The sequence below is a fragment of the Salvia splendens genome, chromosome 12 (assembly GCF_004379255.2).
Source record: "Salvia splendens isolate huo1 chromosome 12, SspV2, whole genome shotgun sequence".
NCBI classification, from domain to species: Eukaryota; Viridiplantae; Streptophyta; class Magnoliopsida; order Lamiales; family Lamiaceae; genus Salvia; species Salvia splendens.
This window is the reverse complement of record NC_056043.1, coordinates 2103721-2117611: the sequence shown is the minus strand read 5'-3', so window position 1 is coordinate 2117611 and position 13891 is coordinate 2103721. Positions and strand designations below refer to the sequence as shown.

The 13891-nt window shown below is 34.3% G+C and overlaps 3 protein-coding genes across 3 annotated transcripts; all 3 read right to left on the bottom strand.

The window, feature by feature from the left end:
* Window positions 1-4060: 4060 nt before the first annotated feature.
* On the bottom strand, window positions 4061-4860 carry LOC121759154 (F-box protein DOR-like). Its single transcript, XM_042154659.1, has 2 exons — window positions 4189-4860; window positions 4061-4081 (listed from the first exon to the last, which is right to left on the bottom strand). The coding sequence occupies exons 1-2, from the start codon at window positions 4858-4860 to the stop codon at window positions 4061-4063; spliced, it is 693 nt and encodes a 230-aa protein (XP_042010593.1).
* Window positions 4861-8558: 3698 nt separating this feature from the next.
* On the bottom strand, window positions 8559-9962 carry LOC121758470 (xyloglucan endotransglucosylase/hydrolase protein 24-like). Its single transcript, XM_042153866.1, has 3 exons — window positions 9684-9962; window positions 9403-9596; window positions 8559-9056 (listed from the first exon to the last, which is right to left on the bottom strand). The coding sequence occupies exons 1-3, from the start codon at window positions 9954-9956 to the stop codon at window positions 8660-8662; spliced, it is 864 nt and encodes a 287-aa protein (XP_042009800.1). The 5' UTR covers window positions 9957-9962; the 3' UTR covers window positions 8559-8659.
* A 1954-nt stretch (window positions 9963-11916) lies between these two features.
* Window positions 11917-13355, bottom strand: LOC121758471 (HVA22-like protein f). The gene is made up of 5 exons (XM_042153867.1): window positions 13252-13355; window positions 13142-13168; window positions 12918-13040; window positions 12592-12838; window positions 11917-12059 (listed from the first exon to the last, which is right to left on the bottom strand). Exons 1-5 carry the CDS (start codon window positions 13296-13298, stop codon window positions 12033-12035), a joined length of 471 nt encoding a protein of 156 aa, XP_042009801.1. The 5' UTR covers window positions 13299-13355; the 3' UTR covers window positions 11917-12032.
* Between the last annotated feature and the right edge of the window lie 536 nt (window positions 13356-13891).

The following is a 13891-nucleotide window of genomic DNA, read 5'->3' as shown; positions in this document are numbered from 1 at the left end:
AATGGCGTGTGAGAGTACCATATCCCCCACCGATTACAAATGGATAGACTTTATCGCAATAGTTGCAATAAGCTTTGAACTCGCCTGTCTCCACGGTAGTGGTCGAATCATCAGGATTAGAAATTACCACCGGGACCTTCTTGTAATGTTTGGTGAAGATGTCGGATTTCAACTTTGGAGGCATCTTCTTCTTTTGTCTCCCGGAAGGAGGAGGAGCTTCGGCCTCCTCGTCATTTTCGCCAACTTGGCCGGCGCTAGAAGGTGGGAATTGATGCGATCCATCGTCGCCTTCGTCCGATGATAGATTCACATCGTATTCGAAACGCGAATCCGAATGTGGCTCTTCGTCGCCGAGGGTGGCAAGTAACAAGGCCGCATTTCGATCTTCTTCCTCCTACGAGAATTATACACATTAAAACATATCATATAACATATTAAAACATATTAAAACTTACTAAAACATATTAAAACATATAAAACTTACTAAAACATATTAAAACTTACTAAAACATATTAAAACATATTAAAACATATTAACATATTAAAACTTACTAAAACATATTAAAACTTATAACATATAAATCAAAGGAAGGACCACGCTGAGGCATTCCACAATAGGCCATCTTGCACAAGGATATAAGAAAAGGCGGTAGTCCGCACATAATCTTTTTCCGAGCAAGTATACCAAATGGTGCTCTCAAATTAAAGACTTATCATATAACATATTAAAACATATTAAAACTTACTAAAACATATTAAAACATATAAAACTTACTAAAACATATTAAAACATATTAAAACATATTAACATATTAAAACTTACTAAAACATATTAAAACTTATAACATATAAATCAAAGGAAGGACCACGCTGAGGCATTCCACAATAGGCCATCTTGCACAAGGATATAAGAAAAGGCGGTAGTCCGCACATAATCTTTTTCCGAGCAAGTATACCAAATGGTGCTCTCAAATTAAAGACTTATCATATAACATATTAAAACATATTAAAACATATAAAACTTACTAAAACATATTAAAACATATTAAAACATATTAACATATTAAAACTTACTAAAACATATTAAAACTTATAACATATAAATCAAAGGAAGGACGACGCTGAGGCATTCCACAATAGGCCATCTTGCACAAGGATATAAGAAAAGGCGGTAGTCCGCACATAATCTTTTTCCGAGCAAGTATACCAAATGGTGCTCTCAAATTAAAGGCTTATCATATAACATATTAAAACATATTAAAACTTACTAACATATTAAAACTTATATCATATAACATAATAAAACATATTAAAAAACTACTAACATATTAAAACTTATTATAACATATTAACATAGTAAAACATTTAATTTAGAAGTTTAGAACTTACTTGTAATCGAAGAGCGGCTCGCCTTCCCACCTCCTCCGCAACTTGTGCTCTAGAAGGGGCACGACGACGAGAGTCACTTTGATCTTGGGCAATTCCCTTGCCCCGATCACCACCACGACGAGATGAAGACATGATATTATGGAAATTGGAAGTAGAGAATAGAGAGTAGTGTTTATGTGATATTAACGTAAACAAGAACAACGTGAGTAAATTATGAGCGCAAATAACGTAAACAACTTGAGAGAAAGAGGATGGAGAATAGAGAAATTGAGATTGAGAGAGAAATTCTTATCAACACAAGAATGAGGTAAGTAGAAAATGAAGATGAGGGAGGGGGTTATTTATAGGGGAAAAATGTGATTAAAAAAAGAAAAAAAAAAGAAAAAATTTCAAATTTTTGAAATCCGGCGGAACCGCCGGTTTACCGCCGGAACCGCCGGTTTACTCGTTGAACCGCCGGTTTTTGGTCAGAAACCGCCGGTTTCGTCAACGGTTTTCTGACAAAAACCGGCGGTTTCTGACCCGGTTTCTGAAAAGGCTACGTCTAGGCCGGTGGTAGCCTGAAAAGGTGTCGGAACCGGTGAACCGCCGGTTCGGAACCGCCGGTTCCGGTGAAAACCGGCGGTTCGGAACCGCCGGTTACGGTTCGCAAATTTCATGAACCTGAACCGGCCCGTCGGAACCGCCGGTTCCGGTCACGGTTCGGAACCGCCGCCGACGGTTCCGGTTCCGGTTCGGAACCGCCGGTGACGGTTCCGGGCCGGTTCAGCCGGGCCGGTTCGGTTTGGTGATGTCTACCTCGGCCTCCTCCCTGGGTGGGTTCAACGGGGATATCCTCCCGAATCTGGGACAAACCCTGAGAAAGCCGCGAGCCGGGTGGTCGAGCGTAGGCATCCACATCGAAAGTGGGTGGTTGGTACCCACCCGGCGTCGCCGACCCCTGGGTGCCCGGCGTCGACGACCCGGAACCACCAAGTGTGTTGTATATGGTCTCCCAATCGCCGAACGCGTTGAGATCCCACCCACCGGAGCCGCCACCGCCGTAATTCACGTCGCCGGACATTTTGTGAAGGAGATTGAAATAGAAAATTGGAGAGGAATTGATGTTGATTTAGGAAGAGTAGATGTGTAGTTGTGTGTGAAATGTAATAAATTAGGTGTATTTATAGAATAGAAAATAAAAATAAAAATTAAAAAAATTAAAAAAAGTTTAAAAAACGGTATTATTACCGTTAAATTTTTTTTTTTTAAAAATTAATTATTGCGTCATCTGCTAACGTGTCCCACTCGCGGGTCGGCGAGTGGGAAGCACGCACGAAGCGGGGAGCGCCACGTCGCCCCAGCGCGTGGCGGCACAAGCCGTGCCGCGTTACGTGCCGTCGGCACCCGGCACGGAATGGGAACGGAATGGGAGCGGAATGGTGCGCCGCAACGCGTTCCGCGGCGAAACCGTTCTGGCGGAACGGCACGCGTAACGCCGGCGGCACGCGTTGCGGGTGCTCTAAGTACTATGGATTTTTAAATTTTTTATGTTTTTTTTATTTTTGTGTTTTTAGGATTTTCATACAACGTATGAAGAGTAACTTAAATTGTTTTATAGTCAGTTTTGATATTATTGATAAAATTTGAATTCATAAAAGTAGTAGTTAGGGGACATAAAATGATAATAAATTAAATAAACAAGATAAATAGTGGTTTAGTTGGTAGAACTATTATATACTTACTTTTAAATAATTTTATGCGGCAGTGCCAATTTCTTGGCAGCTTCTCATTATACACTACCAACCTTTGATCATCACTTCATACAAAACAATTTTTTTAAGACGGTGCCTTCTTTTGTAACAATATATAAAAATTAAGATAGGAACTCACCACCTATAATATTATTGTAGTACTTATTTATTTCTCTCAATGATTAATTTCTTTATACAAAAATAACTTAGTTACATACTAAAGTACTCCCTCCGTTCTATGTTAATAGAATCATTTTTCTATTTTTAAAAGTTTCAAGATAATTAAGTTATTTTTATTTTTACCAAAAAATAACTCTCTCTTTTACTTAATTCTTTTAATTTATTTTACTTTATTCTCTTTTACTTCATTTATCATCCATTTAACACACTATTCTTAAATTTCGTGTAAAAAAATGTCTCTATTAACAAGGAACGAAACAAGGAACGGAGGGAGTATACGAACATGCAATTTGATTAAATACGAGCAATTTATATACAACGAAAAAGTTCATCATTCTATAAAAGAATGGATCTAATCAAAACAAATTAAAAATACATAATGGCCTATTAAAATGAAAACGCAGCACAAGAATTTATGAATATATTTTTCCTAATAACAACTTAATGACTAAATATCATTCAATCGATAGAAGAATGGAAATGATCGAACATTGTGAATCCCCATAGCTTTGAGAGAAATAAAACTTGGGGAATAAATGGCCACGTGGGAATAATTATATCGCTCAAGAAGACCAACACATCTCACAGAGTCAGTCTTTTTGTAGTATCTAAATAGTTGACTAGTATTATAGAATAACAAGTCGCCATTTGCTAAAACTTTGAGCGGCCAAATAACACGTGACTGATTAACTACACTATAGTGGAAGGAATATTCATTTACCCAGGAATCCTCTTCTCCATAATTGTTCATCAACCAATTAACGAACTTGCAACGCCACCTAGATGCCCATATACAGAGACATAAACATAGCCGACCTTTCAAAATGCATAGTCGATAGGTGTGTATGTTGTCAACATAAAAAATAGGAGGAAGAGGAACACTGACAAATAACTCGGTTTCAAGATCAAAACAACATATCAATATGTTCCCATCACAATCAGATGCCAACCAGTGAAGATTCCCGTTCAAAAATGCAGCAGTATCATAATTTGCTATAGGAAAAGCCAGTGTTGCATCTGAGATTCTTCTCCATGACTCTTCTCCTAGGGTACATATATGAAACGATCCCGATTTGTCACCATATAAAATCTTATATTTCCCACTTAATTTGCTCACCCCAAAACCGAAAATGAAAGAATGTGTAGGTTGAGGAGGAAGTTCAACATATTGACGAGTAATTGGATTGCATACGAGCAGAGTATTAGCCGTTCCATACCTCATCAAACATAAACCATTAACTGAATCGATGCGATAAGTAGCAACATATGGAGCATCAACATAATAGGAATGAGTCCGAAATTTGAAAAGTGGCACGTAGGACTCACTGTCGTAGACTGTGTAGGTGTCTCTACAAGAGAAGACCAGTTTCGGACAATACGACGTCACAAAGTCAACCCCTCCTATCAGATCGCGCCATAACTTAGATACGCACTTCCACCTTATAATGCTTCTAATCGGGAGTCTTTGGACTATGTCTCTCATAATCTCTTCCGGGAGATACAAATCTTCCTTCGTTTCAGATACAGCATCCCATTCCAACAAATTAATGATCTTCATCAATAACTGCAGTGGTAATTGTAAATAATTGTAAATATTGAAAAAAAAACACGAGTATAAAATTGGAGACTAGGGAATGAAGAAAAAAAACTATTCTTTTAATTCTATTTATAAAAATCAATTAGTCCTATTTTGAATGGAAACAGTGTAAATTATGTCAAGTAAATCTCAAATCGATATTCTTCTATTCATTCACTTGTTTCCTTATGTACAAAGTATTAGTATTGAGGAAGTATGCCCGCTTGAAATTTAAATCGGTTTTGTTACTAAATTACTACCATATTCTATATTTGTAAAGCTATATCACTATCAAAAGGGTGCCAAATAAATATGAAAATATGAAAGTATGGAAGATGAATACAATAAAAAGGGTGCCATTTTTAAATATGGAAATATGTAAATCTAATTTTGTATACAATTTGTGAAACTCTGGAAATGGTTGTTCCTTATGCATGCATCTTAAACAAATCAATACTAGTATTCAGCTTTGAAGTGCCGTTAAATGCAAAATTATAAGATTACATATTTTAGTACTTTTAACCTAATTTCTTATGTATTAATAATTTAATAGTAAAGTGCTTGAATCCTTAAGAATTTGAGCAATATCCATAGCTAACATTAATGCTATTTGTACAACATGTTTGGATCCAACTATTGATGGATCCATAAATTTGAGTAAACAAATGTGGTCCATTTTTAAGAGACGGAGACAGTGTAAAAGAAGAAAAAATTGATTTAAAAAAAAAGCACAACAATTCGGCTGCAGTTTTACAAATTTGATTAAAAAATTAATGCATTAAACTATGAAAAAAAAATCATAAAATTCACAACAATTCGGCCATTGATGTTTTGAAAATTTGATACAAAAAAATTGAACTAATGTAATCAAATAAATAAACAAGCACATGATATATCATAAAAATTAAAATTTTAATAAAACCCAGTAATTAAATAAGTAATGGACCAAGGTGTAAGCCCAAATGCCTTCTTCTTCTTTAAATCAATCTTGAATTTGCAGAATAAATTGTTACTATAATCTTTAAGCCAATATAAATGAAACTTACATAGTTGATATATATATTGGGAAAAAAAAAGAAACAATTGAGTTGATATTAACTTTACAAAATACACATAGCATATATTAACTTATACTACTAGTCACCTTCATTGACATTCATTTTATTTATTTATTTATTTATTATATTTGAATAAGTATATAAATGTAATATTTGCATTCGGAAAAAGGAAATCCATATTTTAAGCTCTTATTCCAAAACAAAATTCGAATCACACGAGTCAAATCAGCATATATAAACAGAATTGGTAACTTCGCAAATTATTAGGATCTTAGCTTATGATTTGTTATATGTGTGCAAATCTCTCTCCTATAAATTAGCATATAATCTAAAGAAATCTCTCTCCCTCACCATTGCTATCTCTCTCTCTATATATATATATATGTGATGAAAATATATTCAGTTCGCTATATTATTTCCTAGGCTGAAGTTATAACTTTCCGGCGGCGGCTGTGACTGAATTACGGTGAGTAGTATAATTCAATATTGAAATATTATCTTTATAATTTTATCAATTTATGTACTTATATATACTTACGTGACTTCGTCCAGTTATGTACTCTCCCTTCTGATTCAAAATGTTCACATTTTTCATTTGGTTTTATCTCAATTAGTATGTCATCAAAATTTCTCTTTTCTCTATCGTGTAGTTTGGATGTCATGATTAATCATAATATGATAATCTATTTATCATATTATTAAAATTGAGTTGTGAAATTATTTTAGTTAGTGTAGTTGGAGGGGTGGCTATGATTAATTATCACATTATTATCAATCTAGGATTAAGTTTGAGATTCAATCTCATGACCTGAACACAGTACATATTTAATCTAAGATATAATCTTGCAACCGAACAGCCCTTTAAGTGCACGTTCAGTTGCCATGACTAATTAATTATCATATGATAATGTATCTCGGATTGGATTGAGATTATTTTAGTTGGAGAGGTGACTATGACTAATTATCACATGATTATTCATCTAAGATCCTGAGATATAATCCGAATAGACCCTTGGAATATTCAGTTACCTTTTTCTCGATCTTTGCTTTGTAACATTCAGCAATTCCACTTAAAATCTCGTTTCATTCAAGAAAGTTAATTATTCTGAATGGACATAGTATATATATGGAGTATATATTTGAGATACATTAAGTAACAATATGATAATTGTATCTTCATCCGCAACTAGTGCAGGTATTGATGAAGATTGCCAACTTATTGATAAAGATCCCCAACTTATTCATAAAGTTGGCCTACTTTTTCATGAAGACGAAGACGAAGAAGAAGATCACCAACGGTAACAAGGAAGTCTTATTGACAAATCTACCCCAAGACGTAATGAGAGAAATCCTCGAAAAACTCCCAATCAAAACCATTATGAGGTGCAAGTGTGTTTGCAAATCATGGCGCGACAAAATAGAAGCGACCGACTTTGCCACCTTCGAAAAAATCCACAAACTTCTCCACGCAATCGTTTTCGAAAATAACGACATTCTATTTAAAACCAAGCACGGCCAGCTATTCATCTACTGAAAAAACACCGAACCTCTCGTGACGTATTCCTTCCTTCGACAATTCACCAGTTTCCGATTCCATCCTAACGTCGTTATCTACACCCCAAGCTCGCTTCCGGTGGAGATGGGGATTCATGATGCGGGAATATTGAGGAATAAATTCGAGGAGAGTTTGGAAATCGTGAAGGCGGTGAAGGAGAAGACGGAGCAGTTGTATGAGAAGGAGAAAGTGGTAGAAAACAAGGCTTTGAAGAAGAAGATTGAGCAATTGGAGGGAAGAATTAGAGGTCTACAGAGGGATCGTTTGTGGGAATGGAAGTGGCTGGCGGTCGGGTTTGGTTGTTCGACGATTGGTTTTACGTGGGCTCACGTGCTACGATATTTGTGTTGCAAGAAACGTTGATGCAAACGCTTGCAGAGGCTCGGGAAGAAATTAGGGTTAGGGTTATTTAAATCGTGAAAATTGGTCAAATTCTGGCTCGACCTAACTTTTGAAAAATAATAAGTTTTAGTTTTTCTCAATTGTCTATATAAAAATTGGCGGGTGATATTTGAAACTTTCATTATTTTTTCTTTCCTTTTCTTATTTGAAATAATCAATGCCATTTTGGGCATTACCAAATGCACTGCTTTGTACAGGTAAACAATTAAGAAAAATTGAAATTTCGTGGTTTAACTATTTTGTTTTCAAACATCATAGAACTAATTAATTAGGATTTGATTAAACTTTGTGATTTCAAAAGCTATATATTCAATTGCATTATTTCTCGCAATTGCCATTGGCTTCATGTTGGTTTTGCGTGTTTAAGTATTTAATTTGCATTATATGTAGTGTCTGTTTTATTAGTTGAGAAAAAGAGAAGAAAATAGAATAAATAAAACCAATGGTACTTCTATTTTAAAATAAATGTATCAAATAAAATGAGTGGTATAATGTTTTGTACTACACATTGTTAATGTACATATTTATTTGACCCCTCAATAAAACTTCTACCAATAAGTATTAGGAGTATTTTTCATGAATTATATTTTAAAATTTGGTTGACTAAGCATCATCCGACCGATCGGATCTTCATGTGGATTAATTCTTTAATCAAACATTATATAAGTATAAATAATCAATATTTATTCAACAAACAAACGCATCAATTTTCAAATAGAAAGAAATAAATGAAAGAATACAATTTCGAAAAATGAATGAACAATTATCAGAATCTGGATCCCTTGCATTCATGGGGAGTCTGTGGAAATCTAGGAGGATCGTTGCAGTAATTGTAGATCATATGCTTCTGCTGCACCCACCGGATCCGGTTCCGGCCGTTGGCGTCGAGCCCTTGCGTCTGCCACGCCTCGTTGCTGAACGTGTCGTTCCCTGACCCGCACGACGAGGCGGTGGCGCAAGGCTTTCCGCTGAGTTTAATGTTCCGGTAGTGTGCGATGAACGGAGCTTTCGTCCAATCGGTCTTCACCCGGCCGCCCTGCGTCGCCCAGTCGTCCGCGTTCCATAGACTGCATATGACCCTCATCGGCTTGCTCGTCGGGAACGGCACCCCCGACGCCCCGTGGTTGTTGAACACTCTTATCGGAATGTTGTCCACCATAAATCTGCATTCAGAAATTAATCGTTAAGTAGGACCCACGTCGTAGTAACTTTTTTCCTAAACCAATTCACTACTATTCCATTATAAACAACTACAAATCAAAGTAGGACCCACGTCGTAGTAACTTTTTTCCTACCTCCTTTTTTTAAAGTTACACCGACTCTAAATGAGACACTTAATTACAGATATAATATACTTTTTAAATATTTATCTAAGAAGTTTTAAATATATTTTAATTTTATGTAAATCGTTACGCAAAAGTCCTACTATTAATTATCTAAATTATTTTTAAAAATATACATTCAAATAATTTTACTGCTATCAATATTTTTTCTGCGTCAGCTACTTACATAATACGTTGAGGGTTCCAAATGATGGAATAAGTGTGGAAGGCGGCGGTGGGGTCGAACCAGAGACGAAACTGCTGCTCCTTGTCACCTTTCCCTTGCGAGTACACGTTCGTGTGAACGGTATAAGGCTCGCCAGTCGAGTTCCCCAGGAACTCGAAATCAATCTCATCGTGACTCGGACCCTCGGAGGCCAACTACACACACACAAACTCAAAATTAGCCGAAATTTTCAATAATTTCGCACAATTAAAATTATCATAAAATAGTTGAGATCAAATTACATAGAACGTGGTGACGGTGCCGGCAGAGTTTCCGGGGACGAGCTTGATCATCATGTCGAATCTCCCGAATAAGTAGTAGTTCTTGGACTGGAAACCCGAGCCGGATGATTGGTCGAGGGAGAGGCGTAAGCCACGGCCCCCATCGACGATTTGGGCGTGGCTGCCGCCGCCCCAATTGATGTCGACGTCGCGGTTGAAGTTCGCCTGTGCCACTACAATTATTGTTGCTAGGAAAAATAGAATTGAATTTGCATGAATTTTGGAAATTGCCATTTTTGTTTTTTCTATTTAAAAATTTGGATGGTTTTGGAATTGGAGATTGTGTGAATATATATAGGTGATTTAATTAGGGGTTGACGAAATGGAAAGAGTGGAGAGAGAGAGGGGCTGATTGCATGAACTGTATAAGAGCTGTCTATATACAATTTAAAATTTAGTTTGAGACAACTCAACGACGTAACGCGCTAATTGTTGCATCCTAACAATTATTGAGTAATAAAATGGTGTTGTGATTTAGTATGTTACATTTATTTTGAGTATAGTGTGTAGAAGAAATGGAAATTGGTGTTAAAAATTATATTCCCATCGTCGTAAATTTGGTAAGGAATGACACGAGTTTACTACAAAATTAAAGTACGAAGTCTGAAAGGAAGTTAATCGGTTTATATTTATGCTCATCTCAATGTCAATTCGTGACCACGACAACGGTGCAATTTATATTTAGGCTCCCTCTTAAGTCTTATGGTGTATATGATTATAATTCATTTTTCTAACTATACTATATTTTCATCTCATTGTAAATTGTAGTAGTTCATTTTTTACTTAATATTGCTCTTAGATGTAAATATGCATTATATTGAATTTGATACGTAAACAATTGATATTTTTGTGTTCATGATTATCTATATTAATGTCGTAAAAAAATGGGAAAAGAATAGAGAAAAAAAAGTATTGGAAATGTTATAAATGGAAAATAGACTCAACAAAGTAGTAGTAATTAATTTTTATGGATAATTTAAAATGATAAACTGTAATTATTAATTATGGACAAAAGAAATATACTAATTTACGAAATTAATTATCAAACCATGTCAAGAAAAAGGGGACATGTGATATGGAATGACTAAAAAATAGGTGTCATGACTCATGACTATTGAATAATGGGATGAGAGAATATTAATTATTCTTAGCCATTCGTACAAAAACGTTTCACTATATGTGAACAAAGAAATTGTTTCAATAATGACATAGATAAAATACGAGTTGACTAACGAAATTAAAATTGATAATTATATAGATGAACACATGTATATGTTGTGGGCCGGACTGGGGTAGGTTGCGTCCCCTTAAAAACATTTGAAATTATTAAAATAATTTTGAGAGTTTTTAGAGATATTTTTTATTGTGTTCTATAAATTACGGAGTATCATTTTTTATTATTAAAATAGTTAAATTTTAATTTAAAATTTTTGAACATTTGTTTCTTGTTACTATTAGTCAAACCTATATATGCACAATTCTCTTTTTTATTTTTATCTTTCTTCCAAGATTATATCAAGCGGTGGGTAATAATAGTGGTTTTCGAAGTTTGTGAAACGGTAAGTTTAATTGAATTTGTATATGTTCTGATTTGCAAAAGAATTTTATTGACAATAGCCCCCTATGAATATACTCATCTTGAAAGAATCGATAAAATAGAAATACCAATTTATTTCAAAACGTTTTACAACATTATTATTAATGAAAGGACTAAAAGTAATATCGGTGAATAAATTATATTGTTAACAAACCAAAATTTAATAAATTATATTGTTAACAAACCAAAATTTCATTTATTTAAAAATATGTTATTATTGCAAAATGGTGTGTACACGTTGACGCCACCGACATTACCATATGGATATCAATGCATTGTTGAATACTCGCCACCGACAATTGGTACATTTTATATTTTTAAAAATAAGTTACTTTTTTCACTTAAATTGAATTCAATTTCGTATTACCCTAATATAATAGTTTGCTCCCAAATTTTTATTACTTTATGGTCTTATTATGATAACTTCAAATACATAGTGATAGAGTTCCAAGATGTAAATAAATAAATAAATAAATAAATAAATTTAAAGTCAATATTAATTCTTAGTTACTTTTTTGACATACCAAATATAATTTGGAAATGCAATTAAATTTTATCAGTTAGCTGATTTTACCAAACAAAAGGTTTATAATTGAATATCATAACTTCAAATTCAATTTCATAAAATTGCAATTACAACATCATTCCAAATTGAGTTACCAAACAACAACCTCAATATAATCTCTATGGAAATTAAAGAATAACACAACTCCTCAATGTCGCTTTGCTTCTCGTTCAGCCTGCAACAAAAATATTACTATTTTCTTCGTAATCAAGCAAAGGTGTGACAACACAAATCTCAAATAAATTCGTTCAAATCAAGATTCCACCTAAAATAAACTAAAGTCGAACATTTTGGGCCCCACCAAATTTTTTATTCAAAGGAGTCGCTTTATTTGTTGGAGTTAAATTTAAACTTTGACATAGGAATAATCGAGCCAATAGTAAAGAGGTCGTTCTCTACAAGACAATATATATTAAATATTAATCCCATTCAAAAGTTGCTATGATTTTCATATGTCCTATTTTATTAACGTCGAATAACTTAATTTAAGATCAATTTAATTAGACCTACTCAAGTACAATATTAACGAGGTCGTTATTTCAAGATAGATAAAATTGTTACGATTTTTCATATGCTCTATTAACAATTACTAAGTTATGATTTTTGTCATGTTTGATTTTATTAAGAAGTCTAACAATTTTAATTTAAGATCGACTTAGACCTACTCAGATACCATATCACTCAACAAACGAGAATAGTTGTCTCACCGCTTTGACGACCCTGTCAAAGGCTTCGGCTCCATATTTTTCGATGTACCTCTCAACCGATTTCCTGGCATCAAGGCTCATCATCTGAAGAACCCTCCTCTGGCCTTCTGGAACATTCGAGCCGACATAGCTCCCGACCTTAACGTATTTTCGTACAAAATTCTCGTAAATATAAGCTGCGCCGTTGAAGATGGGAAGAACCAGCCACAAGCAGAATATAAGCTTCATGTACGGCCAAAACGGCAGCCTACATAATAATATACATAACACATTTATATACATAATTATTTTCTTGTTTATGTTGAAATTTAAAATATTACTATTACCATTGGAGGATCTTCCAACATGAGAGCTCGAACAATGTAAGGAAGGAGTAGAGAACCCAATATGTTAGCCATTGTTGATCATCTAGAGTTGATGGGCTCTCAATTGCTCTCATAGATGCATATCTATAGTAAATTATCAATATTTTTTATAAAAAATATTATAATTAATTTGTGTGCTTGATCAAATTTGATGAATTTAAATAAATAAGTGTAAAATTCCTTACAATGGATATAGAAGCATTACTCCAGGCCTGTAACATTAAAATAAAGTTTCTATAAAAAATCAATGCTTCAAAAAATCAAAAACCATAAAATAAAATGGAAGAAAAATTACCCAAGAAGTGCATCCAAATTTCTTGCAAGGGCTACAAAAAAGCCCATGTCTGTAAAAATATGGGGTTTTTCTTTTTTGAATTGTTGATGAAAGTTAGGAAAGAATGTAACTGTTTGAAGGTAGAAAATTTAGTCATATTCAAAGTGTTTTTATAGAGAAATGGGGTTTAGTATTCAATGTTATTACACCCCAAGTTAAGAATCTCTTTATGGAAGGTGCCAAACTTCCACCAACATGTGGAAGAAAATGAAGGCGGCAAGAAATTAAGAGAGAAACCAAGCTCAAGTGTTTCTCTTTGGTTTTTTGTTATTTATTTAATGAACATAAGTAGTTAGTTTTGATGTATGTGACTGAAACTGTAATTGGATACCATTTAGTATAGTAAAAGTATCTTTTTTTCCTAAGTAGGCAATGGAGTTGTTGTGAAATGTAGGTAAAGTATATCTTTCAGGAAGAGCAAAAGGCTTCTTAATAGTTTCACTCTACGAGAAAACATGAGTATTTTGCAGAGACAGAGATCTTACTAAATTGATACTTAGTAATACATATTTGTATTGCAAACCTAACAGATGTGGCCGTGCCGGAGTGGTTATCGGGCATGACTAGAAATCACGTGGGCTCTGCCCGCGCAGGTTTGAAT